Consider the following 27030-nt stretch of genomic DNA (forward strand, 5'->3'; position numbering starts at 1 on the left):
CTGATATAGCAACACTACGTGACTGAACAGCTTCAAGAGTGCCATAGCCTATTACTAAGCTCCAGCAAAAATCTCATCACTGATCAGAGCTAGAGAATTTTATTGGAAACGAAAATCATTGGCATTTCAACGGTCATTACACGGTTCTGCAAGAACAGGTTTGCAATCAAATACAATTTGCCTTCATTTCAGTTACAACAGTCTTGATATAAATAACCAATTTTAAAGTAGTCTTTCTATGCGTTATATACAGATTAGGAGGATGACACTTGAGGACTGCAGGCTGCATCTGACACATCAACGCTCTCGGAAAGTAACCTGCAAAGTGGTAACTCCAGGGGAAAAGCCTTGGTAGGCTGGATACAGCTCATGTTGCCCATTGCTAATGGACCAAACAATGTGAATTAGAACACACTAGACATTAAGAGGGCTAGTAGGCAAGCCTCACTTTTCCTGAAGTCTTGACCAGATCTGTCTTCCCATATAAAACTACGCCACTAATGTACAATCACTTTTATGCCTGATTTTGAATGGTGGGAGCACATTGCTACTTAAGACAAGGACAAACACAGGAAGTGTTACAAGTGGAAAAGAAACAAAAGAAAGATCTGTAGGAAATGGACAGGTTTTGCTGTCCATAATTCAAAAGCTGTTCTCCATCTAAAGAAGGCCAAATACCTAATTATGCAGTAGTACCTGATCCTAGAAAATGCAATCAATCTGCAGAAGCAGAGCTGAAGTGCAGAAAAGCCAGCAAAAAGTGTGCTATAGGAGGACACCAGGGTCACAAAAAGCAGTGCCATGAGGCTGCTTGATCACATGCTCTGGCAGTAGGCACTCTGAATTTGAGCACACAGCAGCTTTTGTACAGTTCCTTCACTGAAAATCTGGATCAGGGTACACTGAGGGAAAGTCTCCCTAGGTCATCCTCCACCCCACCTTCTGCCATGAAACCAGTGTTTCCTAGTCATATAGAAACAAGAGCTCCCACCACCACTATTACTGGATAGTCTGGGCCATTTGCCCCCCACAGTTCCTCCTCTGCCAAGCTGCAGGGCATGGAGCTTTGAAAAAGTTCAGTTCTCTAGTCTTGGGAGCCCTCAAACCAGCTGGGCCTGACTTCCATCTGAACAGGCTTGTACAAACCTCCCCATCGGACCGGCTTCACATAACAAGGATCTGTTTAGCTGATACATAGGGCTTCATGGAAGACTCCAAAGCAGCTTGGTAGTCTCTCAGTGGGACTTCTTGGCAGGCTGGAGCTGTGAGCTGACCCTTACGAATGAGATCACATAGCTCTTCAATCATTCCTCTCAGTTTCTCTTTGTCTGTATACAGGAAACAAAGCAGAGTACATATTAAATGTTTTCAAAAACAACTGAGCTTACATTGAACAAGTCCTGGCATGAGAATGAAAAAGGCAATGATGCTAATAAATCTACTGCTACTAATAAGCAGATTTTGATTGTTTAGAAGTAGGGAAGTCAAAAGCGACACAAACAACACATGGATGTTGTTCAGGGCAGAGATGCTGAAATTCCAACTTGAGCTGGAGGCCGTATTGCATCTGAATACTAGTCGCTGGAGACCACAGAAGGGGAGAGGGCACTTGCGTTCAGATCCTGCTTGCAAGTTCCATAGGCGTCTGTTTTGCTACTGGGAGAAAATGATGCTGGACTAGATGGGCCATTGGGCTGATCCAGCAGGCTCTTCTTATGTTCTGTTCTAACACAGTTCAGGATACCTCTTTTGTGCGCTGGATAGAACAGGAGTGGTTTCTTTCGTTGTTTAAACTAGATCTTGATGTTCAGCAATTGGAGTCAGGTGCAGAGCAGTGGCTTGAGAGGTGGGCTAAGATGCCAAAGAGCGGCTCAGGGGGCAGAGCGAATTATCTACAGCATACTACTGGTATAACATGCAACTACACATTTACATTCATTTTACTATAGATTTTACTACAACACTAAAACCGGACAGCAGAGATGCACAGTAACCAGCTTGAAGTCAGCTAATGCCTCTGACAATAAGGGGTTCTCCAGGGTCTCAGGCAGAATTCTCTCTCATCAATATACGGGACCACACATCACCCTGCTCTTTTCTTCCAAACCCTATTTCACCATTGCACATTACCATCACTTACTCTGTGCGTTGTCCCGCTTCCACTGGGTCATCCAAAAGCCACAAAGTTTCACATCCTTAAAGATCAGTGCACTCTGCAGAAAAAAGCAGAGGGATTATGAAAGCCCTGAAATATATTTTCTTTTGGAGGACATTTTGGAGGACAACATGACCTGGCATGAGAATGGTTTTGCCCCATAGATGTGAAGAATTTGGCACTCTGCCAAGGAAAGAGATGACTCGTTGCAAGGAGAAACATAACAGGAATAAGCTATTGCCCCTTAACAAATGGAAACGTGCAGAAAAAAATTAAGTAAACCACAGAACTCTCATGGCTACTCACCACAGGGGCTGTTATAGGCTGCTTTGACATTCCACCATAGGTAACCATGGTCCCTTTGTGCCTATAGGAAGAATTAGCAGTGAGATTAGAAGATTAAATGGTTGGGCTTTTCCATTTCCAGACAACAAGCATATCCTCTTACTTCGGCACTCAAGTCTACTTTGTTGACCAGCTTCTCTCATCTCCTGGATATCTGGCTAATATTACCAGGATTAATTTGTAAACAGCACAGCCCAATAGTTCACAGTAAACAGTACTGCACAAATATCAGAATGCCATTCCTTTTCCTGAGAAAAATGTCTTAAATTTAGATCAAGCAAAAAATTGGGAAGGTGAGTTGGGGTAAGTGCATAGGGGCCCTTTCAGAACAGCCTGCTGGATCAGGCCAAAGGCTCACCTAGTCCAGCATCCTGCTCTTCTCACAGTGGCCAACCAGATGCCCATGGGAAGCCTACAAACAGAACCTGAGCACAGCAGCACTCTCCTCACCTGTGATTTCCTGCAACTGGCATTCAGAATCCACCCTGTCTATTGCCTAAAGTCTATGACTAAGAGAGATCTGTTCCTTTTCAGAAAGAACATCTGCAGGTTTGTGGCCCTGGGCAATTGTCTGCCTTTAAATAATAGGGTGGCTCCTGGCAGTGCATCTGCCGAACCTGGCAGGCCTTCAAGGTAATTTCAAGCGGCTACACTAAATTATGGAACACAAGCCAGCTTTGATCAATAAAGCCCCAAACTAGTGGGGTCCCAATTAGGATACCAAGCCCCTTCCTGTGTTCAGTCATGATGACAGCTAAGTTTGCTCAAGAGTAGGTTTCAGTCCTTCCATGATCTGTGTTCAAACAGCTACTGGGCATAGGAGTCTCTCGTGGAAGAGATAGATGTAGTACTTTATTCCCTCAGAACATGAAACTCAAGGAGGCTCAAGATTCAGCAGAAGAGACCCTTTAGCACTGACAGGCATTTGAAAGTTACCAGCTCGACAAGTAAGGTATTCTATGTCTTTTAACGCATCTTAATTTCTCTCTTAAATGTTACCCATGCTGAACCTCTGTGATAATGATCAATATAGCTACAATTAAGACTGCTGGGAGCTGGAATCTCATATCCTTGGGAAAACGCTCTCTTTTTTACATTAGGAATAAAGACTTTCAATTCACCCACAATCTTGTTGCTTCAAGAAACATGAGTGCACACACCCAAGAGAGGATTTTATAAATCTGCACTGTGAACTAGAGGATTCCAGCCACAAGCAATACTATTTAAATACATTTATTTAAATATTTATTCCAGAGCAGTTCACAATGCAAATATTTAAAATGTTTAAAATATGAAATATACAAGCAGTTAAAAACAGTAAGACAAAGGCATTTAGTAAACACTTAAAATGCATCCCCAACAAATAGATGAACTTACTGCAGGTGACGCAGCAACTCAGTGGCACTTTTCCCTCCAACGCCATTCAAAGCTAATATGGGCCTAGGGATTTTCTGGAGAACAAGAGATTGCACAGAAAATAAGCTCCTTCTTTTACTGCCTCCCCCTTCACCGCATGTGTTTGCTGCTTTGGCTCCAAGATGTCAACCTTTCAGAAGGGATTCTCACAAAGAGACACTGATCCTGGCTCATTTGGTGTCATTCAGTACAAGTATAATCAAGACTCCTATGAGCTGGAATCTTTTATCTCTAGATTGCAACTGGCTTGGCCCATAATACGAGGAGGCAGCTTCTAGGCAGACAGGAGGAGAAACAGAAAGGAATGCAGAAAATCTGACTTAGTTTTAAGGGGAATAATTGCAACTGAGGCTGTATGGTTTTTGTTGTGTCAGTCCTAGGCCACCTCTGCCTTGCCACTCAGATTTTTGTCTTTGTTCATATTTCATTATCTTCCACTCTACCACCACCAAACACTCTGTCTTCTTTGTCTGTTTTGTTTCATTTATTATCAATCAGTAGTGATTCACTGCGGCAACCCTGTTTTCCTGTGCCATCTCTGTCCCCCAGAAATCTGGTTTTCACTTATACCTTAAACAGCTCTTTTACTTCCGGTTTTCTCAGCATCTCCTCTGTGACGACATGGTCTGCTCCAAGGGACTTCAGTCTGTCTACAAGCTCCTGGAGATTGGGTCTGGGAAGGAAGGACAAATGATAAAGGAATGTAGTTAATGTTAAGACCCGCTGTTTACCATGCCACGCTGCACAATAGTGAGGGAGAACATCTTGTACTCGCCATCATGTGAACCCAAGTCCTCATTTAGTGAGAAAAGGAAGAGTTTCTGCTCTTCTTCCTGCAGTCAGTCACTGAAGAAGCTTCCTCAGGATACGTTGCTGAGGGAAGCACTTGCCAATTGCTCAGAAACCTAAATAGATTATAATCCAGAAACCATAGTGTGGGAGCCATCAGCCATGCCACTTCCATTTCTCTACTCTTCTCCAAAATAAATCCCTTTTTAATCAGACATCCACATGCCCACTTTTCATTGACTAGACACAAGGGAGGGTTTAGAAGAAATGTAGTCAATTAAACGCTTCTTTAAATAATAATAATATAGTTAATAGCAATTATTATTATTAACTAAACTCAGACACCCATGGGTTGATGTGACACTGCATGTGAAGCAGTGAAGAGGTAGGAAAGCTGGGAAGTGGTGAAGCAGATGTATAAAATGATGCCTAGTGTACAGTTAGTGGCTAAGGAGTTGTTCTCTCATCTAACTCATTGGGAGCATCCCATGAAGTTGAATGGTGGGAGGTTCAGGACAGGGAAGAGGAAATATTGCAAATAGTTAAACTATGGAAACTGATACCACAAGATGTACCGAGGGCAGCTAATTTCAACAGCTTTCAAAAGGGATTAGGCAAAATCATGGAAGATAAAACATGATGGATCCATACGACCTCCAGTATCAGAATACTAGTTGTGGAGAATACTAGTGGGAGTGCGCTATTGTGCTCATGTCCTGTTTGTGGCTTTCCATAGACATCTGGCTAGCTATTGTGAGAAGAGAACACTTCCCTTGGATTAGATGGGCCTGACTGCCCTGATCCAGCAAGGCTGCTCTTACATTCTTGGGGTGGGGCATATATTTGGCCCTCTCCTCATGCTGCATTAACCACATTGAAGGACAAAGATAACATACTTAAACTGTGACTGTCTTTTGCCCCCAGAGAAGATAACAGCAATTTCTGAGTAGTGGTTGAGGATAAAGATTTCAATGAAGGGGGTGGGGGGAAGCACGGATGGGAAAGGTTATGATTCTTCTCTTCTGTTTGTTAAATTATTATTATGTTACATTTAATCCCACCTTTTTCTCCAAGGGCACAAGGTGGCATATATAGTCCTCTCCCTCTCCACTTCATCAACACAACCACTCTGTGACAGAGATTAGGCTGAGAAACAGTCATAGAATCATAGAGTTGGAAGGGACCCTGAGGATCATATAGTCCAACACCCTTTAATGGGGATTGAACCTGCAGCCTTGGCGTTATCAGCACCATGCTTTAACCAACTGAGCCATCCTGACTGGCCCAAGGTCACTTAGTTAGCTTCATGGCTGAGTGGGGATTTGAACCCTGGCCTGCTAGGTCCTAGTCCAACATACTAAACACGACACCACTCCAGTTAACACCCCCTCCAAAACAGTCTCTGTGGCAGTTTTAAAAGTTTTCTTTTCTTTAAGAAATTGTGGAACTCTTAATTTGCACCTGGTTTTGTCTGTACCTGCTGAAAGTTATGCTACACTTTAAAAAACCTACATTATGATCATGTTGCAGGACTGTAATGCATTTACCTGCTTAACTCTAACTTTGGGAATTGTTACCAAGAGAATATCCTCTCCTGCCAAGCCAAGCCAAGCAGCAACTAGGGGAGCTGTTTGGGCCAAAGCAAAATAGAAAAGATTTTCAGAATGAGCAGTTTCACTGTACACTCACCTATCTCTGACCACATTTATTGTTTTGAACCCCTTGGCTGCTGCGATCTGGATGACGGCCTGCCCCACTCCACTATTGGCTGCATTTTGGATGACTGAATCTCCTGCAGACAAACAGATGCATCTCTGTTTAAGATTCCCTTTCATTTCCTTTGGTGGAGTTTGTTAATTTTCATTATTGTCTGTTACAGAATATAAAACACAAGAGCAACCCTGCTGGGTCAGACCAAATGCTTCTCTAGTCCATCATTCTGCTCACAGAGGTCTATGGGAAGCCCATAAGCAGGTCATAAATGCAACAGATTCTGAGAAGCCACAATCCATGCTGTTCTTAGTAGGAACCCATCACCCCTTTCAGTCCTAATTTGAAGGGTTAGCTCTAGAAATGATAAAATGGTTGACCATTGTTAAAATCTTGTTGTTTACATCAGCAGCTTTAGATTCTGGTATCAATGTCTGTGCTAAATCACTACTGGCTGATAATAAATGAAACAAAACAGAGAAGTCAGAGTGTTTGGTGGTGGAGGAAGAAGGGATAACAATGAAATATGAATGAAGACAAAAATTTGAGTGGCAAGGCAGAGGTGGCCTAGGAATGAAAGCACAACAAGAACCATACAGCCTCAGTTGCAATTATTCCACTGCCCGAGTTTCACTCTTCCTCCTCCTTGTTTCTGGCCACATAAAGTCACTTGGGAAAAACAGAACAAAAATTCATCTTATGCTGCTTCTCGAACAGGCTCAGACTTGAACTTTGGAAATTCTCCCAGGGGATGAAATTCATGATGAAGGAGCAATAATTGAGAATACCTGTCAACATGATTATGCTGTCCAGACTAAAAGGTAATTAAGATGAGCAAGGCAAGTTAGAGTTCTTTTGCTCATCCCTCAACTCTATTCCTCCCTGCATCCTTGCTAGAGAGTCTAGTGATGCATCTTTTAACTCCAGTACAGACCAGCTGGATTATAACAAAGGGCCAATGGTTTCTCCAGTGGTCAACCAGATTCCTCTGTGTAGCCCCAAAGCAGGGCATGATGTTCAGTTGGTAAAGTTTCTCATGATGTACAAATACTACAAAACACATTGTCAGTACACACCTGGCTTCAAGACCTCAAAGTCTGACAACATCCGATAAGCCGTGCAGGGGTTGACACTTAAAGTGGCAGCGCACCTTAATGGGATATCAGGAGGAACTTTCAGCAGGGTCTCCTCACCAAATATTGCCTCTGTTCGCCATGTTCCTGATTTGAGGGATTAAAGAAAAAATTTGGGCAAAGAGTGCAGCTAGAAACAAGCAGCTTAAGTTAGAAGCTTCCAGTTCAAGAAATAGGTCAAAAATTATGAATAGCTCAATTCCTGCAAGCCAGTGGTTTCAAAATGTTTACTGACATGCCTAAGAGCAAAGAAGAAAATAAATTGAGTTTTGCCTGTTGCTGGGTCACAAATATTTTCTTGGAAGAACATAAGGGCTGTTCTTTTTTCAGGCCTAAGTTGGTATGATAAGAGAACTGATTGGACCTCCGGATTTTCTGTTGTTCTTTAAGAGGTAAACATACTATGGGTATCTATGAAGCAGGCAATGACCATTGCAGTGCACAACTTTTAAACACCCCCCCCCCCCATTTTATTAATCCCTGACTTCAGAAGTTTCTCTTTGTCCCATGAGGAGAAAATACAAGCACTATTGCTGAAGGTCACATAATTAATTTTTGGCTATTCACCAAATGCTGCAAACTCTGCCCACTTAGGCATAAATTGTAAGTTGATTGATGAAAGCAGGTGGGCGCTACTGTATCTTCATCAGAGATTTTCAAGTGCATGTCTTTGTAGATGTACAGCAAAAGAGGGCATCTTTCTTTAAACTGGGGAATCAGACTATCAGACGGGTTATGGCCCTTGACGAGTATGTTTCCTTTCTCTTATCTAGTTGCAGAGCCAATTTTTCCTTAGTTAATTGTTTTAAAAAAGTTATTTAAGCTCACCAAGTCCTGCATCAGCTGGGATAACCAAATCACCTGGCTTCAGAGAAGTCACACGACTCCCAGCTTCAATCACTTGTCCAACTCCTTCATTCCCACCAACCGCAGGCAAGTCAGGCAGAGTAGCATACGTCCCTGCAAGATGACAACTATACCATAAAACATCCAAGCAGTTATTGAGAATAAGCCAATATTCAGACTTGCTTCATTTTTTCTTCATATTCAGAAACAAGATGCCAGCATGTGACAGGCATATGAGCATTCGTTACTTATGACCGAAACACCCATCTTTCAATCAGAATAGTTTCCAAGGTGGTTAACAATGAACATAAACTAAAAGACAATTTACAACTTAAGTAAACGAAAAGTGGTAAATCTGTCACAGCAGCAGTTGGAACACTCATTCTCTGTCTCTGTGAATGAAGTTGCATCCTTCTCCCAGGTCCCTAGTTCAGGGATGGGGTTCCAGCTGCCTCCCAGCTGTCATTGGCTTCTTTAACTTCCATCAGTCCCATTCAGCATTGCCAATGGTCAGGAATGATGGAAGTTGTAGTCCAGTGTTTGGAAGGTTTGGAGGGCATGGGGTTTACAGGTTTCGCACACCTGCTTTGGATGTTCTGGCACCTTCATATCATCCATGTGCTCCTAAACACAACACATAGGGGACCTTCACCCCATGCCAGAGGCACAAGGGCCAATTCCTCCACAGTCATTTTAATTTGTTGCTACTGAACAGGGTGCGGAAGCTGAAACAGCTGAATGGCAATTGCTGCCTTCTAGAACATGCTACTGCCTAAACCAGTCAGAACCAATCTGGGAGGGAGCATGTTGGGAGAGAATCTGCAAAGTTGAGGGGTAAGGAGAACATCTCTTCCTGCTACTTCTTGCTTTCGCTCTTCAGTATTAAGTGGATAGCATCACTACTGAAAAGCACATATGAATATTTATGCACTTTATGTAGCTTTGCTGCCTATATGTATTTGGTGGCCAAATCATTCCAAGTATTTAGACAGCATTAATAACTTGCATGGCACACAGTGACAGACATGGTCCTTAGAAAACATTGTTTTCAGAGAAGGAGAGGAATTCAACCTGACTCAAATTGTGTGTGTGCATACGTGCAGAAGGAGGAAAGTTGGTCATGTAACCCCTGTGGTATATTCCACAGGGTATATCATTAAATTCAGACAATTTATTTTGCCTTATTACCATCTGACAGCATTAAATGAAGAAATGATATGGGGAGCAAGAATGAAACTGTCTGCATGCAAGCCAAGGTTACCTTGAATCATATTGATGTCAGATGGATTGATAGGGGCTGCAATCATTTTCACATTGACTCCAGAATCCCCCAGCTCTGCCAGATCTATCTTCTTTAGGCTGGAAGGAAAGGCAGACAAAAATGCAATATTATGCTTAAGGCTCTTTCTCACCCATGTGATTCTTAAGCATTTTGATGGATTTTAATCTGTCTTTAAAGTATTCATCCATCAGGTTCAACCTCTCATCCAAAAGAGAACTTGTTTAAGTACCATTCAAACCTTCTGCTAGCATCCTTCTGCAGGAACAGTTGTGGACCCTTTGTGGGTTCCTAACCAGTTTTATATGTGACCAATGGGTATCATTCATTCATTGATATTCTCTGAAAACTGAGTGATTTCCCCAACCTGTTGCATTCTAGTATTTTCTGTATTCTCCTATTTTATCTTATGCCATTTGTTTCTGTTTAAAATGCATTTGCAGCACCACTCTATAACACTAGCAAAGCACTATTTAGAATACTGTGTTAATTCTGGGATGGGAAACAGGATCTGGCTGGCAGGCTAAATCACGAGCTCACCCACCCTTTGAGGGCCATTTTTACAGGTGGACACAGCTACCAACTCATCAATCTGGTAGCATAATCATGTCAGACGATCCATTTTTCTTTGAGCTCAAGTTGTGCTGCAAAGGAAGATACCAGCCAATCCAAGCAGAGCTTGAAGTCAATGCAGATCAGCTGATTGACGCTGTCTTCAAGCTCCACTTCTGGCAGAGATTGATGTCACTTGGGAGCTCCAATTCAGAGCTACTGAGTGGAATCAATCCCAGCAGGGCTTGCATTTGGCACCAAGTTTAAAAGGCACCAGTCACCAAGGAATAATCAGGAGCATATTTTAAGCAGACAGTGGCAGGGAGAAGCAGCATCTTTAATGAATGGGACTTACTTCTGAGTAAACCCATATTAAAGCTCTCACCCATAAGTCTAGGATTTGACAGATTTTTAATGGGGTAAAATAGTGTTATGTCAAGTGCTATATGAAGTCAATGTTGTAATTCCAGCTGACTTGTTAGAAGCAGTGTCTCTGAAGCACTAAATTGCTATGGTGAGGAAGCAACCAACATCCTTCTAAAGAATGTACATGGAAGACCTAAAATGTGCTACCTGGCATTAGTGGGATCCCTGCACTGGCTTTGGCCACCTTATACCCTTTGCAAAAGAAACCTTGACTTCTGCTGCTTGGACACGGTAGGCAGCCAAATTAATTCGCTGCATCTCCACTGAAGCACCTGCCCAACACACTAGATTCCTGAATCAAAGAATGACACACAAACAGGCAAACACTACATCCCAATGAACTGGTCCATCATCTGATCTGTCAACAATTCTGTCGCTACCCCAGAGATCAGAGTGGAAAAGTTCAGTTCTTTTGCCCTCAAAAGAGACCAAAGCATCTCAGTAATTAAAGGTTAGATTCGACAACACAATAATGAAAATTAGTTTCCGCTAATAAGGGACTTCCCTAAAGGCTTTGAAGTGTTATAAAAACCCATCAGCAAAAAGTTTGTCTATATTTAGATTTTTTAACCCTGCTTTCCTGCCCTAGGGCTTTCAAAGCAGCTCACAGTAAGAACATCACACAATAGCAAAACACAGCAAAAATGACACTACCACATTACAAATCACAAACCAGACTAATACAATTTGAAAAGGCAGCCACATCACACCAAGATCATTCACGTACAAAGCCATAAAATACATGATAAAAACACACACAAAAATGCTTCAAAAGGCAATTTAAAAGCAGGTTGAATCTCAACAGCTAGAACAGGGTGACGAACCTGTAGCTCTCCAGATGCTGTTGGACTCCCAACTCCTATCATCCCCAGCCAACATGGCCAATGGTCATAAGATGATGGAAGCTGTAGCGCAACAACATCTGGAGAACTGCAGGTTCCCCCCTCCGCATCTGAGGTACAGAAATCTGTCAAACATAATAGAAATGTAACTTTTGAAATAGACAGCAAGAAGACACAAATGTTCAAAAGATTTTAGCACTTGGACATTAGCATTATTTGACCATGCAGAGGAAGGTCTCTGAAAATATGTGTTGAACCTCTGCATAAACAGAGGATGAAATAAAACCCTTTTCATTCACCCCAAGTTGTTTGTGCTCCCTGGTGGGTATTTCTGGGCATGGTTTCCAAGCTTGAACTCTCATAATCACTTCATTTTTTTATTTTTATTTTTTAAAAAATAGGAGTAGCCCCTACTTACTGGTGCCTGCCCCTGGTAAAACACTTTGGGATTTTGCCTTTTGCAGAGAAATAAATCCATCGAATGAAATGAGACAGTTCAAAGAAAGCATGCATAAGATTACAACTATGAAATGTACGTTGGGATGAATGCAGTGAGACAATGCATCCCATTTTTACCAAAGGCTACAGTTCTACGCATACTTTTGAGTTAACATGTCAGGCACCAAGTGTTCATTCTAATAAACAGACTTACATTTTTAAAAATGTTATGGTCGGTTTACTAACACACATTTGCTTTGAAGCCAATGCAGGACAGGCTTCTGCAGAGTAAATCAATATAGCCTACAGCAGAACGTTGTCCTGGCTGTTTTTATTTTGCTGTTCAGTTGTTTAGAAGCATTTTATTGTTGCCACTGTAAGGTTGCTATCAGTGCAAAAGGCAGGAAATTATTCTTAATAAAAATAAATTGTGGGGAGGTCAGAAGTTCTGAAGTTACAATAAAATAAACCACTGGGGTGTGAATATATCTGTTACATCTCTCAATGACGGTCAATGTAGACAGCCCCATATACGGCGCAGGGACAGGGCACACTCCAAACTATGAGCCCTTACTCTTAACAAATAGTATATACATTTAGTTAATGTTGCCACATCATAGGGATCAGATTCTGAAAAATGCATTTTTAGGTTGTAAAATAATTTCCTTTCACAGCAGCGTTTGGTACATCTTAGACACAGAGCGAAACGTTTGCCACAATGTTATCCATCACTGATGGATTTAGCACTGATAACATTGTTTAATCTTTTTCCACAAAGATACAAGCCACACACAGCTGGAGCTGTTGGAATTAAAATAGGTTTGGCTGTTTTAATAGACCTGTTCCAGCCATTTCCTCTGAAAACATGACAACTCTTTTCAGAGGCTTCTGATCCTAGTGTTCTAAAACAACCGATCACAAACACAATTGCTCATTTGCAGCCATTACTGTCATGGAGAATTTGTGTATAGACCCTTAAGTACAAATACCAAGGCCCTTGTTCAAGTCGCAAGTAGCATCTGTGCTGCAGTTAGGGAGGCTTTATAGCTTAGCTCTGTTTGGAATTATTGCTCATGTGTTTGGACTTAACTGAAACAGAGTAATCCATCATCCACATGACTCAAGTGGTTACATTCTGTTTGCCTCTGCAGCTTTGTGCTGTAGTAAAATTCATAGTGTATTTTACCTGCATGATATTTAATCTCCTTCCTCCCACAAAGAGGCCGCTTCATTTTCCCTTTGTTGCAGATTCATGCACAAACTTTCCTCTCAACTGTTGTCACACACTTGGGGTGGCCTTGCCCCACCCTCTTTTTAAAAAGTGGGTGAGCACCACAGCAATGTTTTGTTAGCGTAGTAATTGCTCAGAGACACTGCAATAGCTCACCTGGAGACTTGTTCATTCTATGTCAGAGATAAAGCAAAGATTGCTTTGGGATTTTCTAATTTTTAGCTCCCCAGGTTTGCATAGGGACTGAGACACAGCAACTTTGTATCTGTCCTCAAACAGGGGATGGGGAGAGGAGGATCTGGGATTTATATTAGTGGTAAGATTTATAAAAGTGATTTATAGGAGTGGTTTTTTACAGCAGCACTCTACATTTAGCACATGGGTAGGGTACACAGAGACACCATTGAGGGTAAAGACTTTGCTTACTCTGTCACACAGTGGTGTGGTGGAGGGGGACTGTGGGAGAGCGTAGCTCTAAGACTTTTTCCTTCCAGGAAAGGAGAGATAGCATCATCTCCTGGAGCACCAAAATAACTGATGGACCCTCCTTGCTTGTCACCTCTTGATATATCCTATCATAGAATCCAAATCAGAGTTGGAAGGGACCCTGAGGGTTATCTAGTCCAATACTCTATAGAAGCAACAAACAGCAAAATCCAGTAAAAAAAAATAGCAGCTGCATTAAATAAAAATAAGAGGAGCAGGAATCACCCACTGAATGCCCTAAATAGAACATGAAACACAGTTTGACGGGGGTGTTAAATATAAAGGACAGGTGCCAAACAGCTCTCTGGGGGCATGTATTCAACACTACAAGTGCCAACACAGAAGAGGCCCTACCCCTGGACACCACTCTTCTAACGTCTGAAAGTTAGGGCACCTAAAATCTCAGAATACGATCTTACGGAACAGGAAGATTCTTCTGGAAGGCCAGCTTTCAGCGTGTCAGCAGGGTACATCCCCTCAACTTATTTGCCATCTGTTGTTCCTCTGGTCACAGAACTCCAGGATTAACTGAAAAGAAAGCTTACTCCTTCACTTGCAGACTCCTATTTTAGCTTCCACTTCTCTGCACGCTAGAACGTAACAGAGGAAGGAAGGGTTTACATATTACCCAATATTCACTGTATCTCTGCACACAGAGAAGACACACAGTAACATCCCTGTCAGGACAAATTTGGAGTGGGGGTGGTCATGGTATAAGAACCATTTCTGCACCACAACAGTATAGTTGGGAACTGACGTGAGCAGTCTGGATCTTAAAAAAAGTAATTTCAAAAAGTCCGGAAGGGGGGGGGGGCACTGAATACATCCCACAGGCTTGCCACCCCTGCTTTTAAAGGGAAAAGAAAGAACATTTTGTGTTGCTATCATAGCATAGTCCTCTATAAACCATATGATAGCACTGTGACAGGAACACATGGTTCTTTCATGGACCAAGAAGGGACTTCTCAGGCCACTATTTTTTTAGTGACTAAAGGCATGTGGTTAATAATATATTTATCTTATAAGATGCCAGATGTGCAGCTAGTGTAGCTGGTGCTGAAAAACCAGGAACAGTAAAATCCAGTTTAGTCTGAGCCCTTGATCTCAACGTTTCTGAACAGACCAGATTTTTTTAAATTTATAGCTCCCTTGAAAAATTGATGTTCTAATGGAAATACGGACAGACCATTAATTACTACATTGCCAGCAAAGTATGGCAGGAACCTAATCATCCAAATTTGCTCAAATTTATTACGCCATTCAGCTGAATAATAGTCACTCGCTTCAACTGATCAAGTAAATTGTGTAAGAAATCCATTGCTTAATCTACAAGATGCTGGACAGGGAATTTTATGGCCAATTGTCATATTTGATTTCCTTTCAGGACAGAAATTAAATATCACTGTGGCACTTTCAAGTAGTAACACGGGAATCAGGGGAAGAGAGTGCAGAATCAATTTACCATAACTAAACAGGGACAAGTATCCTTAGCAGCACATTCCAAAGTTTTTATATCAACATTGCAACAACTTTTTCCAGCCTCCACTGCTTCTTTCATAGCCTCTGCTGACACCATTTTTCCTCACCTATTGTCCAAAATAGATTTATAGCCTTCTTCATCCCCAGTCAAACCACTAATAATCTCTTCCTGCAGGTTGCCTATGACGACAACCCAAGTTGCACCGTAGGCCCCTCAGATTGCCTTATTAGCCATGTTTCCTCTTCTTGGACTAGCATGTGGGAGGTAAGATACCTTCCTGCTAGGCATCTGGAATGCTTGCATACTAAGCAAGTGTACCTCTTAAAGTTTATTTCTATTGATTTTAACTGTCCAGTAGCCCAATATGACATAAGTCATAGTTCTGATACCTTTCACTCAATCTTCCCCTGCCCCTTGTGGGCCCAATTTGACATGTTGGTGAAGTCATTCACCTGTCAATCACCTGATGACTCCCTGTGGGGACTAGATTGCACTGTTGATCCCTGTACAAGGTAGGCTTGAAGTAGGCTTAAAGACCCATCAACGTCAAGCCTGCTTCTTGTGTGGTCAAATTATCCATGTTGAACTCAGCTGTGCAGCCAATTCAGCCTTGTGACGTCTGAATATTTCAAAACATACTTTAGTTGTCATAAAAATACATAAATATTCAAAGCAAAGATGCATGATCTAATTCAAAAAAACTATTTATGCTACATTTTGGAACCCAAAGCCATTACAACTTAAACAGCAGAAGTTAAAATCCATATCTCCAGATAACTAAAGAAATTTGGCAGTTTATTTTTTTACAACTGGATCTAGAATTTCTATACTATACTATAATCTTGTAAGAAAATTTGAAATTCAAAACTCACGTTCAAATTAGAAATGAGCTATCATTAGAGCAGAAGCAGAAGTTCCTCTTTAGATCTACAATTTTGTGTTTGGAGCAAGCTGTCTCTCTGCCACAAAGTCTAACCTACTATTTTAGAAACAAAAACATGCATTTTGAACAAGAAGAGAGCTCTCACTCAAAATCAGATGTATTCATCTCACTATGACTATGCTCAAAGGATTTAAAATCCTACAGTTAGCTGGACACTGACTTTTTAATCCCACCTAAAAAGTTATACTTGTAGGCTTGATTATCCCTGCCTTCCTTCAAAGTAAGAAGGAAGAAATGTCACTCCATGGAGTATTATATCTGACACAAGGCAGACTTAATGTCAGATCTACTTAACACAAACATTACCTGCTTGCATACTTGGAAAATTTCAGTAGTTGACTAATCATTTATATAGGCCACCCCCCACCCCCAAAAACCCCCAGAATAAAACCTGAACTTTAAATAGTCACTGAGACTATAACAGCTGGGTGTTTTGGCCATATATGGTATGGCAAACACATCCCCATGTCCAGCACAGGAGTGTTGTGCCCAGTTTCCAAAAGGATGTGATCTCCAAAGCTACTATATTCAACGTCCCTTCAACAAGAATGTAAAAATGTTTGCAACAATCTAGTAAAAGATGCTCAAGAATGAGGTTCTAGGACCAGAATGTAAAATCTTACCATAAGCTACACAAGGTTGTTTCAGTTATTTCACTATTTAAATGTTTTGCACATGCTATCACTGAGAGCTGATGCCCAGCAGCTGAGAACTACTCTGCAATATCTGTCAGTTGGGGTCTTTAGTTTACCAATTCAGAAACAGCAATCCGTGATGGGCAAATCTGCAACTGCAAAGCATGGAAATAAACTTCCACACACGTCCTCATCATGAGAACTGAAGTATTTGGGGATACCTCTGAAGTGTTTTACTTCTGTTGCTTTTCAGGAAATAGAGTCAATGTGAATATAAGGCAACGGCTGTGACAGTACAGGAGCTTCAGGGCCTCTTGGAAGTCCTTTGAAATCTTGATTAAGCTTTGCAAGTTTAACACCAGGACCTATATCCCAGACCATTACATCTTAGAGAAGGTCAAATAAAAAGAGTGGGGCAGCGGGGAGTGCAAGGAGGAAAGGAAAATTCCTAAGTACACAGAGGCCAGTTCCAATGCACACACAAAACCAGAACAAAAGCTTAAGTTCTGAAATTGCATTTTATTTTTATGCCATCTCCAATGATGTAATGATTACAGGTGATGAAATACTATGCACCTACACTCAGGAGCTCTAGCTTTGAATAAACTTAACACACTAGGTAGGAAAACAGCCGAAGCATGTAATCTCTCTCTTCCCCAACAACTTAAATACAGTGGTACCTCAGGTTAAGAACTTAATTCGTTCTGGAGGTCTGTTCTTAACCTGAAACTGTTCTTAACCTGAAGCACCACTTTAGCTAATGGGGCCTTCTGCTGCTGCGCCACCGCTGTGCAATTTCTATTCTCATCCTGAAGCAAAGTTCTTAACCCGAGGTACTATTTCTGGGTTAGTGGAGTCTGTAACCTGAAGCGTCTGTAACCCGAGGTACCACTGTATTCTTTTTCTCCAGCCTCCTCTCGCCCTGGTGCTTCTTGCCATCATGCCATACCTACGTGAAAGGCAGAAATGCAGCCTCCCCCAGCCCGGGCGATGCACTGGTACGGTAGTGGTTTCCCGCTCCACCAGCTTAATTCTTGCCCATTCTGAGGCTGCAAACCCAGGACTCCCTGAGCTATATAACGCAGCCCCCCACTAACCCTACGGAACACAGCGGGGCTTTTCCCTTTCCAAGCAGACGTCTATAGCGCCGTTGGGCTGTGTGGACGTGGCTTGTCCCCACCGCACCTGCTGTCTCCATGGCAAAGCGGACGCCCGGCCCAGCCCAAACAGTTCTCTCCCTTACTTTAGGACCTGAGCCGGCTCCCCATGCTGCTCGTAGACCAGCCCGCGAGGCCGCGCCCGGGCAGCCGACGCCGACAGAGCCCGGAGACCGGCGCTCAACAGAGGCCGTAACGGCCGAGCGCTGCTCCCTCGCGCCGCCACAGCCGTTAAACCCATAGCAACCGTTTCCGCGGGTGGCGCGCGGCGATGACGACAGCTCTAGCGTTTCTCGCCGGGCTGTATCAACGCGCGTCATCGCCACGCCTCCCTTCACGCCACTCACGCAGAGTGGGAGGGGCTTCCCTTTCTCTGGGCGGAGTGACACGTGACCAGTGGATGTGCCGGCGGCCGCCTGGTTTTTTATTTCAAGTGGGGAAATGCCGGAGTGGGAGTTGATGCGTCTTTCAGCCTCACCTGCGATTGAATGAGGGTTTGGGGGGGGGGGTGGAGAAAGGATGCTTGTGGTACCTCGAGCTCCTTGGAGAAAGAGGTGGGATATATATATGCAATAACTGAATAGAAATGCACCCCCCAGTTAAAATCATACGCAGCAAGGCTGCGACTTAAGCGCATTCAATGTACTGTATGTGGATTCAGCTTTATGTGCTTGCCAAAAGAAAGAAAGAAAGAAAAAGAAAAATTGAAAGGTGATGGGCGAGTGGGACAAAAATAATTTGGCTTAACCCTGCCCAGCATCATAGCTGTCAACTTTTCCCTTTTCTTGCGAGGAATCCTATTCTGAATAAGGGAATTTCCCTTTAAAAAGGGAAACGTTGACAGCTATGCCCAGCATTGAACCCAATGTGTTTTGACTATATCCGATTTTGGCTTCAGGTGCGATCCTGGAAACATAACCCACGTGGTAAGTTTCAGGCTTACTGTATACTGAGCCTCTTGGGTATGCCCCTGAGCCCCTTGGGCTTGCTGATCAGAAGGTTGGTGGTTTGAATCCGCACAATGGGGTGAGCTCCTGTGGCTCTGTCCCAGCTCCTGCCTACCTAGCAGTTTGAAAGCATGCCAGTGCAAGTAGATAAACAGGTACCGCTGTGGCGGGAATGTAAACAGCGTTTCCATGCGCTCTGGTTTCCAGCACGGTGTTCTGTTGCGCCAGAAGCGGTTTAGTTATGCTGGCCACATGACCCGGAAAGCTGTCTGTGGACAAACGCCAGCTCCCTCTGCCTGAAAGCGAGATGAGTGCTTCAACCCCATAGTCGCCTTTGACTGGACTTAACCGTCCAGGGGTCCTTTACCTTTACCTCCTTACCTTGGTTCTCAAATGGCTTTGTTGACGACCTTGGTTCTCAAATGGCTTTGTTGACAACCGAATGCCAAAAACCCAGAAGTAAGTGTTCCGGTTTTCAAACGTTTCTCGGAAGCCAAACGTCCGATGCGGCTTCCGCTTGAGTGCAGGAAACTCCTGCAGCCAATTAGAAGCCACACCTTGGTTTTTGAATTGTTTTGGGAGTCGAACGGACTTCCAGAACGGATTAAGTTTGAGAACCAAGGTTCCACTGTAGTCTGGGCTGGCCCACCCATGAGGCATGGTGAGAAGACTGCCTCAGGTGGCAAGAGCCACGAAGGGGGGGGGGGATGGATCTGTCTGCCATGGAATGCATTCCCTGCTGCTTCTGTCAGTGGCTATGGTGGCTTCTTTGAGGCCAGATCTGCCACCGCTACAGCTGCTTCTTGGCAAATAGGAAGTGCTGCTGGTCTCTTTGCACCCCTCAGGGAGGAAATGGTAGGGGCTGTCCTCTGGGCTCTCCTGGGCTCTAAACCTGGCTAGCAGTTTATGTTTTTGATTTCAATTTCCTCTTCAATCTAGAACAGTCTCTAAAGCTTAACTGACAACATGGCGTGAGACACATTAAAAATGATAACAAGCAGTCTCAAAATGTCATGTTTCCCACTTTATGGTTACAATCCTATGCATGCTTACTTAGGAGCAAGTCCTCTTGATGGGAATGAGACTTGTTTCTGAGTAAACAGTACAGGACTGAGATTGTGGGCATGGGAAATTCACTCTCTCTCACACATTGGAGGATTCATATTGGAAAGCAACAGTTTAGCCTCTTCCCCATGACAATTCTGTTCCCATTAGCAAGCCTAACAGTTTTGTGGGGAGGGGAGTGTATGGTTTACATGGGGAAGGTGGCATGCAGGGATGGCCCTGCCATCCTACTCACCACAATCACATCCTTCCCATTTCACAAAACAGATCTTTAGCAGGCTATGCAGGCAGAGGACAGCAGCATGTGAACTTGGAGGAGGCAGGGAGAAGTGAATGAGACAGGTGGCTTGAAATCCTGCCTTGAAGACCCCAGAGAGTGATGTGTAGCATATGTGATGCGTATATGTACTCTAAAGTATCTGGAGCCTTTCCTAGTTTTATAACCCCTTCATATTTAAGCATCCATAGTGTTCCACTTTCAAGCTATTCATGAGGATGCTGAATTGCAATTGACCCATGAGTGACTGCTGTTGAATCCCATTTTATACTTCTTTCAAGTTTAACATTGATCTATTCTAGGTGGTCACAAATTAGTTTTATGGCTCATTCTCTGATCTCATTCAGGTTTTAAAAACATGCTAAAGTTGCCTATTATGCTGCGGGCATTCCATCCTCCTGCTCCCCTTGTTCCTTCCCCAGCCCGCAACTAGACCAATATTTTACATCAGGAGTGGCAATATATTTCAGGGCCCTGATCCTACTTATTCATGCTCGAGCCCAAAGCATTCCACGCCTTCACATGACTAAGTGCTGCTGGATCGGCTCCAGTTGTACCAAAGAAGTTGAGTTATTACTGTGGTTACAATCTTTTACTTAGTAATTTCCTGACTTATTTGAAAAAAATGAAACATTAATGCCCTCTTTTCCTTCTAATGCAGGCTCATAAACACGTCATTTTCATAATGCTCCTAAATCTACTGCATGTAAATGCACTCCCTTCTTTGGGCCAAATGAGAGCCATTAGCAGAACACTTAGCACCCTGCCATCCAAAGGGGGGGGGGGGAGACAAAGGACAAGAAATCACTTCTTCCTTTTTTGCAGGAATCCAGTTTGCTCTTCAGCGTACAATAGAAAAGCAGTGCAGCGGAGGAGGAGGAAGAGTGCAGTATTTATTTGAAATAGGACACTTGGCAATCAGTTTAAAAGGCAGTGACTCACAATTCATTTCCGTATATTGTGTGGAATTCCTTGGAGACTAGTCCACTGGGGTGAGTGGAGCACAGCCTTATCAACCCCAGTCTGCCCTCAGCCAGCCGCCACCTGCCTGCTTTTCTATTTACAACCTGTCTAGGGGATGGCATGGACTGTTGGGCTTCCTCCTCCTTGGTCTCCGGAGAAGTTTGGATAAGGGCAACTGAAATTATCAAAGGGATGGAGCGATTCTCCTATGAGGAAAGGTTGCAGCATTTGAGGCTTCTTAATTTAGGGAAAAAGCAAGTAAGAATCCTTTGCTCCCTGCATCTGCGCGGTGGGGGGGGGGGGGAATCCCTGCAGATACCCGTGGGATCCCTCATCATCATTTTTTATTTGTATTCTGCCTTTCCACAGTTAAAAGAATGCTCAAGGTAGTTTACAATATGAAAAGATTTACATAATTACAAACATAGCAAAGTAGTCATAAAAATAAACAAAACACATTAAAAACTACATAACCAAACTGAACAATTTCCACATAAAAATAAAGATACAAAAAGTTAGTATCGTTAATATCCGTAACAAGAACCAGACAGAGGGCCTTCTCGGTAGCGGCGCCCACCCTGTGCAACACCCTCCCTTCAGATGTGAAGGAAATAAGCAGCTATCCTATCTTTAAAATACATCTGAAGCAGCCCTGTTTTTAATATTTAACGCTGTACTGCTTTTAACACTTGAATGGGAGCCGCCCAGAGTGGCTGGGGAAACTCAGCCAGATGGGCGGGGTATAAATAAACAAACAAACAACAACAACAAGAAGAAGAGCAAAAACTCCCAACAAAACTTCTCTCAAAATGCACCAATCCTTGCTGGGCAGCAGCAGTTCTTATAAGGCCTGTCAGGCCCTGCCCTGGGCCAGGTAGAGAGAGGCAGGAACGGGGCCCTCAGACACTCAAGCAGGGGAGTCCTCCTGGGCGGCCTCAACCCCTGAGGTGCCCTATTATGTGCAAACAGCCTCTTTTTACACATTGTAATGAACAAGCACTCAGGACACTGGCAGAATGCTTGCCTGTTTGAGCAGGAACTTTTGTTAGGCCTCGGAGCTCAGTTGCACCGTCCCAATTTCTGTCTTTGCTCCCTTGGTATTAAGAGCAGCTCCTCCAGGGATCTATTAAGAGCGAATGTGGCATTGCCCCACCAACCTCAATACATATGCTGGGAATTCCACAAGACGCAACTTGAGGCACTCTATGACAGCCTTTTCCATAATCTCTAACCCCTGGCTACGCTGGCAGGAGTTGATGAGAGTTAAAGCTCTATAACCCCCTTCATGGATCACTGCCTTGCCGTGGCGAAGGGGCTTGAAGAACTCAGAGAAGCTATGAACTATGCCGAGCAGGGCACCCAAGATGAACAGGTCATAGTGGAGAGTTTTGACCAAACGTGATCCACCTGGAGGAGGAACCGGCAAGCCACTCCAGTATCCCTGCCAAGAAAACTCCATGGACAAAGACAACAGGCATATAAAAGATATGACGCTGGAAGATGAGCCCCTCAGGTCGGAAGGCGTCCAACATGCTACTGGGGAAGAGCGGAGGGCAAGTACAAGTAGATCCAGAGCTGATGAAGCGGCTGGGCCAAAGCCGAAAGGACGCTCAGTTGCGGATATGCCTGGAAGCGAAAGGAAAGTCCAATGCTGTAAAGAAAAATATTGCATAGGAACCTGGAATGTAAGAACCATGAACCTGGGTAAGTTGGAGGTGGTCAAAAATGAGATGGCAAGAATAAATATTGACATCCTGGGCATCAGTGAACTAAAATGGACGGGAATGGGTGAATTCAGTTCGGATGACCATCATATCTACTACTGTGGGCAAGAAACCCATAAAAGAAATGGAGTGGCCCTCATAGTCAACAAAAGAGTGGTGAAAGCTGTACTGGGATGCAATCTCAAAAATGATAGAATGATCTCGATACGAATCCAAGGCAGACCTTTTAACATCACAGTAATCCAAGTTTATGCACCAACTACTTGTGCTGAAGAAACTGAAATTGACCAATTCTATGAAGACTTACAAGACCTTATAGAAGTGACACCAAAGAAGGATGTTCTTCTCATTATAGGGGATTGGAATGCTAAAGTAGGGAGTCAAGAGATAAAAGGAACAACTGGCAAGTTTGGCCTTGGAGATCAAAACGAAGCAGGGCAAAGGCTAATAGAGTTCTGTCAAGAGAACAAGCTGGTCATCACAAACACGCTTTTCCAGCAACACAAGAGACGACTCTACACATGGACATCACCAGATGGGCAGCATCGAAATCAGATTGATTATATTCTCTGCAGCCAAAGATGGAGAAGCTCTATACAGTCAGCAAAAACAAGACCTGGAGCTGACTGTGGCTCAGATCATCAGCTTCTTATAGCAAAATTCAAGCTTAAACTGAAGAAAGTAGGAAAAACCACTGGGCCGGTAAGATACAATCTAAGTCAAATCCCTTATGAATACACAGTGGAAGTGAGGAACAGGTTTAAGGATTTAGATTTGGTGGACAGAATGCCTGAAGAACTATGGATGGAGGCTCGTAACATTATACAGGAGGCAGCAACGAAAACCATCCCAATGAAAAGGAAATGCAAGAAAGCAAAGTGGCTGTCCAATGAGGCCTTACAAATAGCGGGGGAGAGAAGGCAAGCAAAATGCGAGGGAGATGGTGAAAGATACAGGAAATTGAATGCAGATTTCCAAAGAATAGCAAGGAGAGACAAGAAGACCTTCTTAAACGAGCAATGCAAAGAAATAGAGGAAAGCAATAGAATGGGAAGAACCAGAGATCTGTTCAAGAAAATTGGAGATATGAAAGGAACATTTCGTACAAAGATTTCCACAATAAAGGACAAAAGTGGAAAGGACCTAACAGAAGCAGAAGACATCAAGAAGAGGTGGCAAGAATACACAGAGGAATTATACCAGAAAGAAATGGATGTCTCGTATACCCCAGGTAGTGTGGTTGCTGACCTTGAGCCAGACATCCTGGAAAGTGAAGTCAAATGGGCCTTAGAAAGCACTGCAAAAAACAAGGCCAGTGGAAGTGATGGCATTCCAGCTGAACTATTTAAAATTTTAAAAGATGATGCTGTTAAGGTGCTACACTCAATATGCCAGCAAGTTTGGAAAACTCAGCAGTGGCCAGAGGATTGGAGAAGATCAGTCTACATCCCAATCCCAAAGAAGGGCAGTGCCAAAGAATGCTCCAACTACTGCACAATTGCACTCATTTCACACGCTAGCAAGGTTATGCTTAAAATTCTACAAGGAAGGCTCAAGCAGTATGTGGACCGAGAACTCCCAGAAGTGCAAGCTGGATTTAGAAGAGGCAGAGGAACCAGAGACCAAATTGCAAACATGCGCTGGATTATGGAGAAAGCTAGAGAGTTCCAGAAAGACATCTACTTCTGCTTCATTGACTATGCAAAAGCTTTTGACTGTGTCGACCACGGCAAACTATGGCAAGTTCTTAAAGAAATGGGAGTGCCAGATCACCTCATCTGTCTCCTGAGAAATCTCTATGTGGGACAAGAAGCTACAGTTAGAACTGGATATGGAACAACTGATTGGTTCAAAATTGGGAAAGGAGTACGACAAGGCTGTATTTTGTCTCCCTGCTTATTTAACTTATATGCAGAATTCATCATGCGAAAGGCTGGGCTGGATGAATCCCTAGCCGGAATTAAGATTGCCGGAAGAAATATCAACAACCTCAGATATGCAGATGACACAACCTTGATGGCAGAAAGTGAGGAGGAATTAAAGAACCTTTTAATGAGGGTGAAAGAGGAGAGCGCAAAATATGGCCTGAAGCTCAACATCAAAAAAACGAAGATCATGGCCACTGGTCCCATCACCTCCTGGCAAATAGAAGGGGAAGAAATGGAGGTAGTGAGAGATTTTACTTTCTTGGGCTCAATGATCACTGCAGATGGTGACAGCAGCCACGAAATTAAAAGACGCCTGCTTCTTGGGAGAAGGGCAATGACAGGCCTAGACAGCATCTTGAGAAGTAGAGACATCACCTTGCCAACAAAGGTTCGTATAGTTAAAGCTATGGTTTTCCCAGTAGTGATGTATGGAAGTGAGAGCTGGACCATAAAGAAGGCTGATCGCCGAAGAATTGATGCTTTTGAATTATGGTGCTGGAGGAGACTCTTGAGAGTCCCATGGACTGCAAGAAGATCAAACCTCTCCATACTGAAGGAAATCAACCCTGAGTGCTCACTGGAAGGACAGATTGTGAAGCTGAGGCTCCAGTACTTTGGCCACCTCATGAGAAGAGAAGACTCCCTGGAGAAGACCCTGATGTTGGGAAAGATGGAGGGCACAAGGAGAAGGGGACGGCAGAGGACGAGATGGTTGGATAGTGTTTTCGAGGTTACCAGCATGAGTTTGAGCAAACTGCGGGAGGCAGTGGAGGACAGAGGTGCCTGGCGTTCTCTGGTCCATGGGGTCACGAAGAGTCGGACACGACTAAACGACTAAACAACAACAACAAAGCTCTATAACACCTGGAGGCTCACAGCTGCTTCTTTCCGTGTGTGGGTTGGTTCAGACTCAACTTGGGGAGACCGAGGTTTGAATCTGTAAAGCTCACGGTGTGAACTAGAGCCGGTCAGTACCTCTTAAGCCTAAACTACTTCACAGGGTTCCTGTGATGACCCACATATGGGGAAGAGCTGTAGCTTAGTGGCACCGCATCTGCCTTGCATGCAGAAGGTCCTGAGTTCAATCCCTGGAATCTCCAGGTAGGGGCTCTTGCCTAAAACCTTGGAGGGCTACTGCCAGTCAGTGTAGGCAATACTGAGCTACAAAAGTAAAGGTACCCCTGACCATTAGGTCCAGTTGTGGATGAGTCTGGGGTTGCAGAGCTCATCTTGCCCTGTAGGCCGAGGGAGCCGCAGACAGCTTATGGGTCATGTGGCCAGCATGACTAAGCTGCTTCTGGCGAACCAGAGCAGTGCACGGAAACGCCATTTACCTTCCCACCGGAGTGGTACTTATTTATCTGCTTGCATTTGACGTGCTTTTGAACTGCTAGGTGGGCAGGAGCAGGGACTGAAATAACGGGAGTTCACCCCGTGGCGGGGATTCGAACCACCAACCTTCTGATCGGCAAGCCCTAGGCTCTGTGGTTTAGACCACAGCGCCACCCATGTCCCAATACTGAGCTAGATGGCCCAATAAGAAGAGCCTGCTAGATATGGCCAATGGCCCATCTAGTCCAGCATCCTGCTCTCCCCGTGGCCAACCAGATGCCTGTGGGAAACCAGCAAGCAGGATTTGAGCCCAAGAGCACTCTCCCCTCCTGTGGTTTCCAGCAACTGACATTTAGGAGCATTGCTGCCTCCAACTGTGGAGGTTGTACAGGGGCATCATGGCTAGTAGCCATCATTAGCCCTCTCCTCCAGGATTCAGCAAGGCAGCTTCCGTTGTTCCTCTGCTCCTTTGAGCTCCTAGGAGGAAAGGCAGAACAGGCTCAGGCTGTGCAGCAAAGCACCCTGTCTCCAGAGTTATCACCAAGCAAGTGATCTAGAGTTTTCTGGCTGCAAGTGACAAATTATACCATGTAAATCCAGAAATGGGTCAGGAGAACAACCTGTTGGTATGTTAAATGCATCCGAGGGTGTGTTGTTTTTTTAAAAACAAAAGTGCTTTGAGAGCTCCATATTAGCTTCTCAAAGGTTAATTAACAATTTGAATTGTAAATCCAAATCCCTCTGGTTCTGTTCGGCATTCAGCAGCAACACAATTCCTTTCAATGGTACAAGCTTGCAGAGGACTCAGCCAGTTTCTTACCAGGCAGCGGCTCCTCTGCCAAGCATGGCTCAGAGATCTAACGCTCAGCTCCCTCTGCTCGCCAGAGATAAGTTCCCTGCCTGTTTGGTGTTTAAACGTATCTCCTGACCT

The 27030-nt window shown here is 43.8% G+C and overlaps 1 protein-coding gene across 1 annotated transcript; it reads right to left on the reverse strand.

Annotated features, from left to right (window-relative positions):
* Positions 1 to 83: 83 nt before the first annotated feature.
* MECR (mitochondrial trans-2-enoyl-CoA reductase) lies at positions 84 to 18134 on the reverse strand. The gene is made up of 10 exons (XM_083750926.1): positions 17950 to 18134; positions 9656 to 9753; positions 8377 to 8508; positions 7492 to 7635; positions 6395 to 6497; positions 4487 to 4589; positions 3878 to 3951; positions 2462 to 2522; positions 2141 to 2213; positions 84 to 1328 (listed from the first exon to the last, which is right to left on the reverse strand). The coding sequence occupies exons 1-10, from the start codon at positions 18102 to 18104 to the stop codon at positions 1165 to 1167; spliced, it is 1107 nt and encodes a 368-aa protein (XP_083607052.1). The 5' UTR covers positions 18105 to 18134; the 3' UTR covers positions 84 to 1164.
* Positions 18135 to 27030: the final 8896 nt, after the last annotated feature.

The sequence above is a fragment of the Podarcis gaigeae genome, assembly GCF_964106915.1.
Source record: "Podarcis gaigeae genome assembly, chromosome: 8".
NCBI lineage: Eukaryota > Metazoa > Chordata > Lepidosauria > Squamata > Lacertidae > Podarcis > Podarcis gaigeae.

Bases quoted from the DNA above. Each gene is read 5' to 3' on its own strand.
- MECR (XM_083750926.1), bottom strand. From the start codon at position 18,104: ATGGGTTTAACGGCTGTGGCGGCGCGAGGGAGCAGCGCTCGGCCGTTA. The intron at 6,498-7,491 runs GTGTGTACTGAC...GTTTGTCTGCAG, and splicing joins CTTTGAGGTCTTGAAGCCAG to GAGATTCAGTCATCCAAAAT. The intron at 4,590-6,394 runs GTGAGTGTACAG...CTTCCTTCCCAG, and splicing joins ATAAATGTGGTCAGAGATAG to ACCCAATCTCCAGGAGCTTG.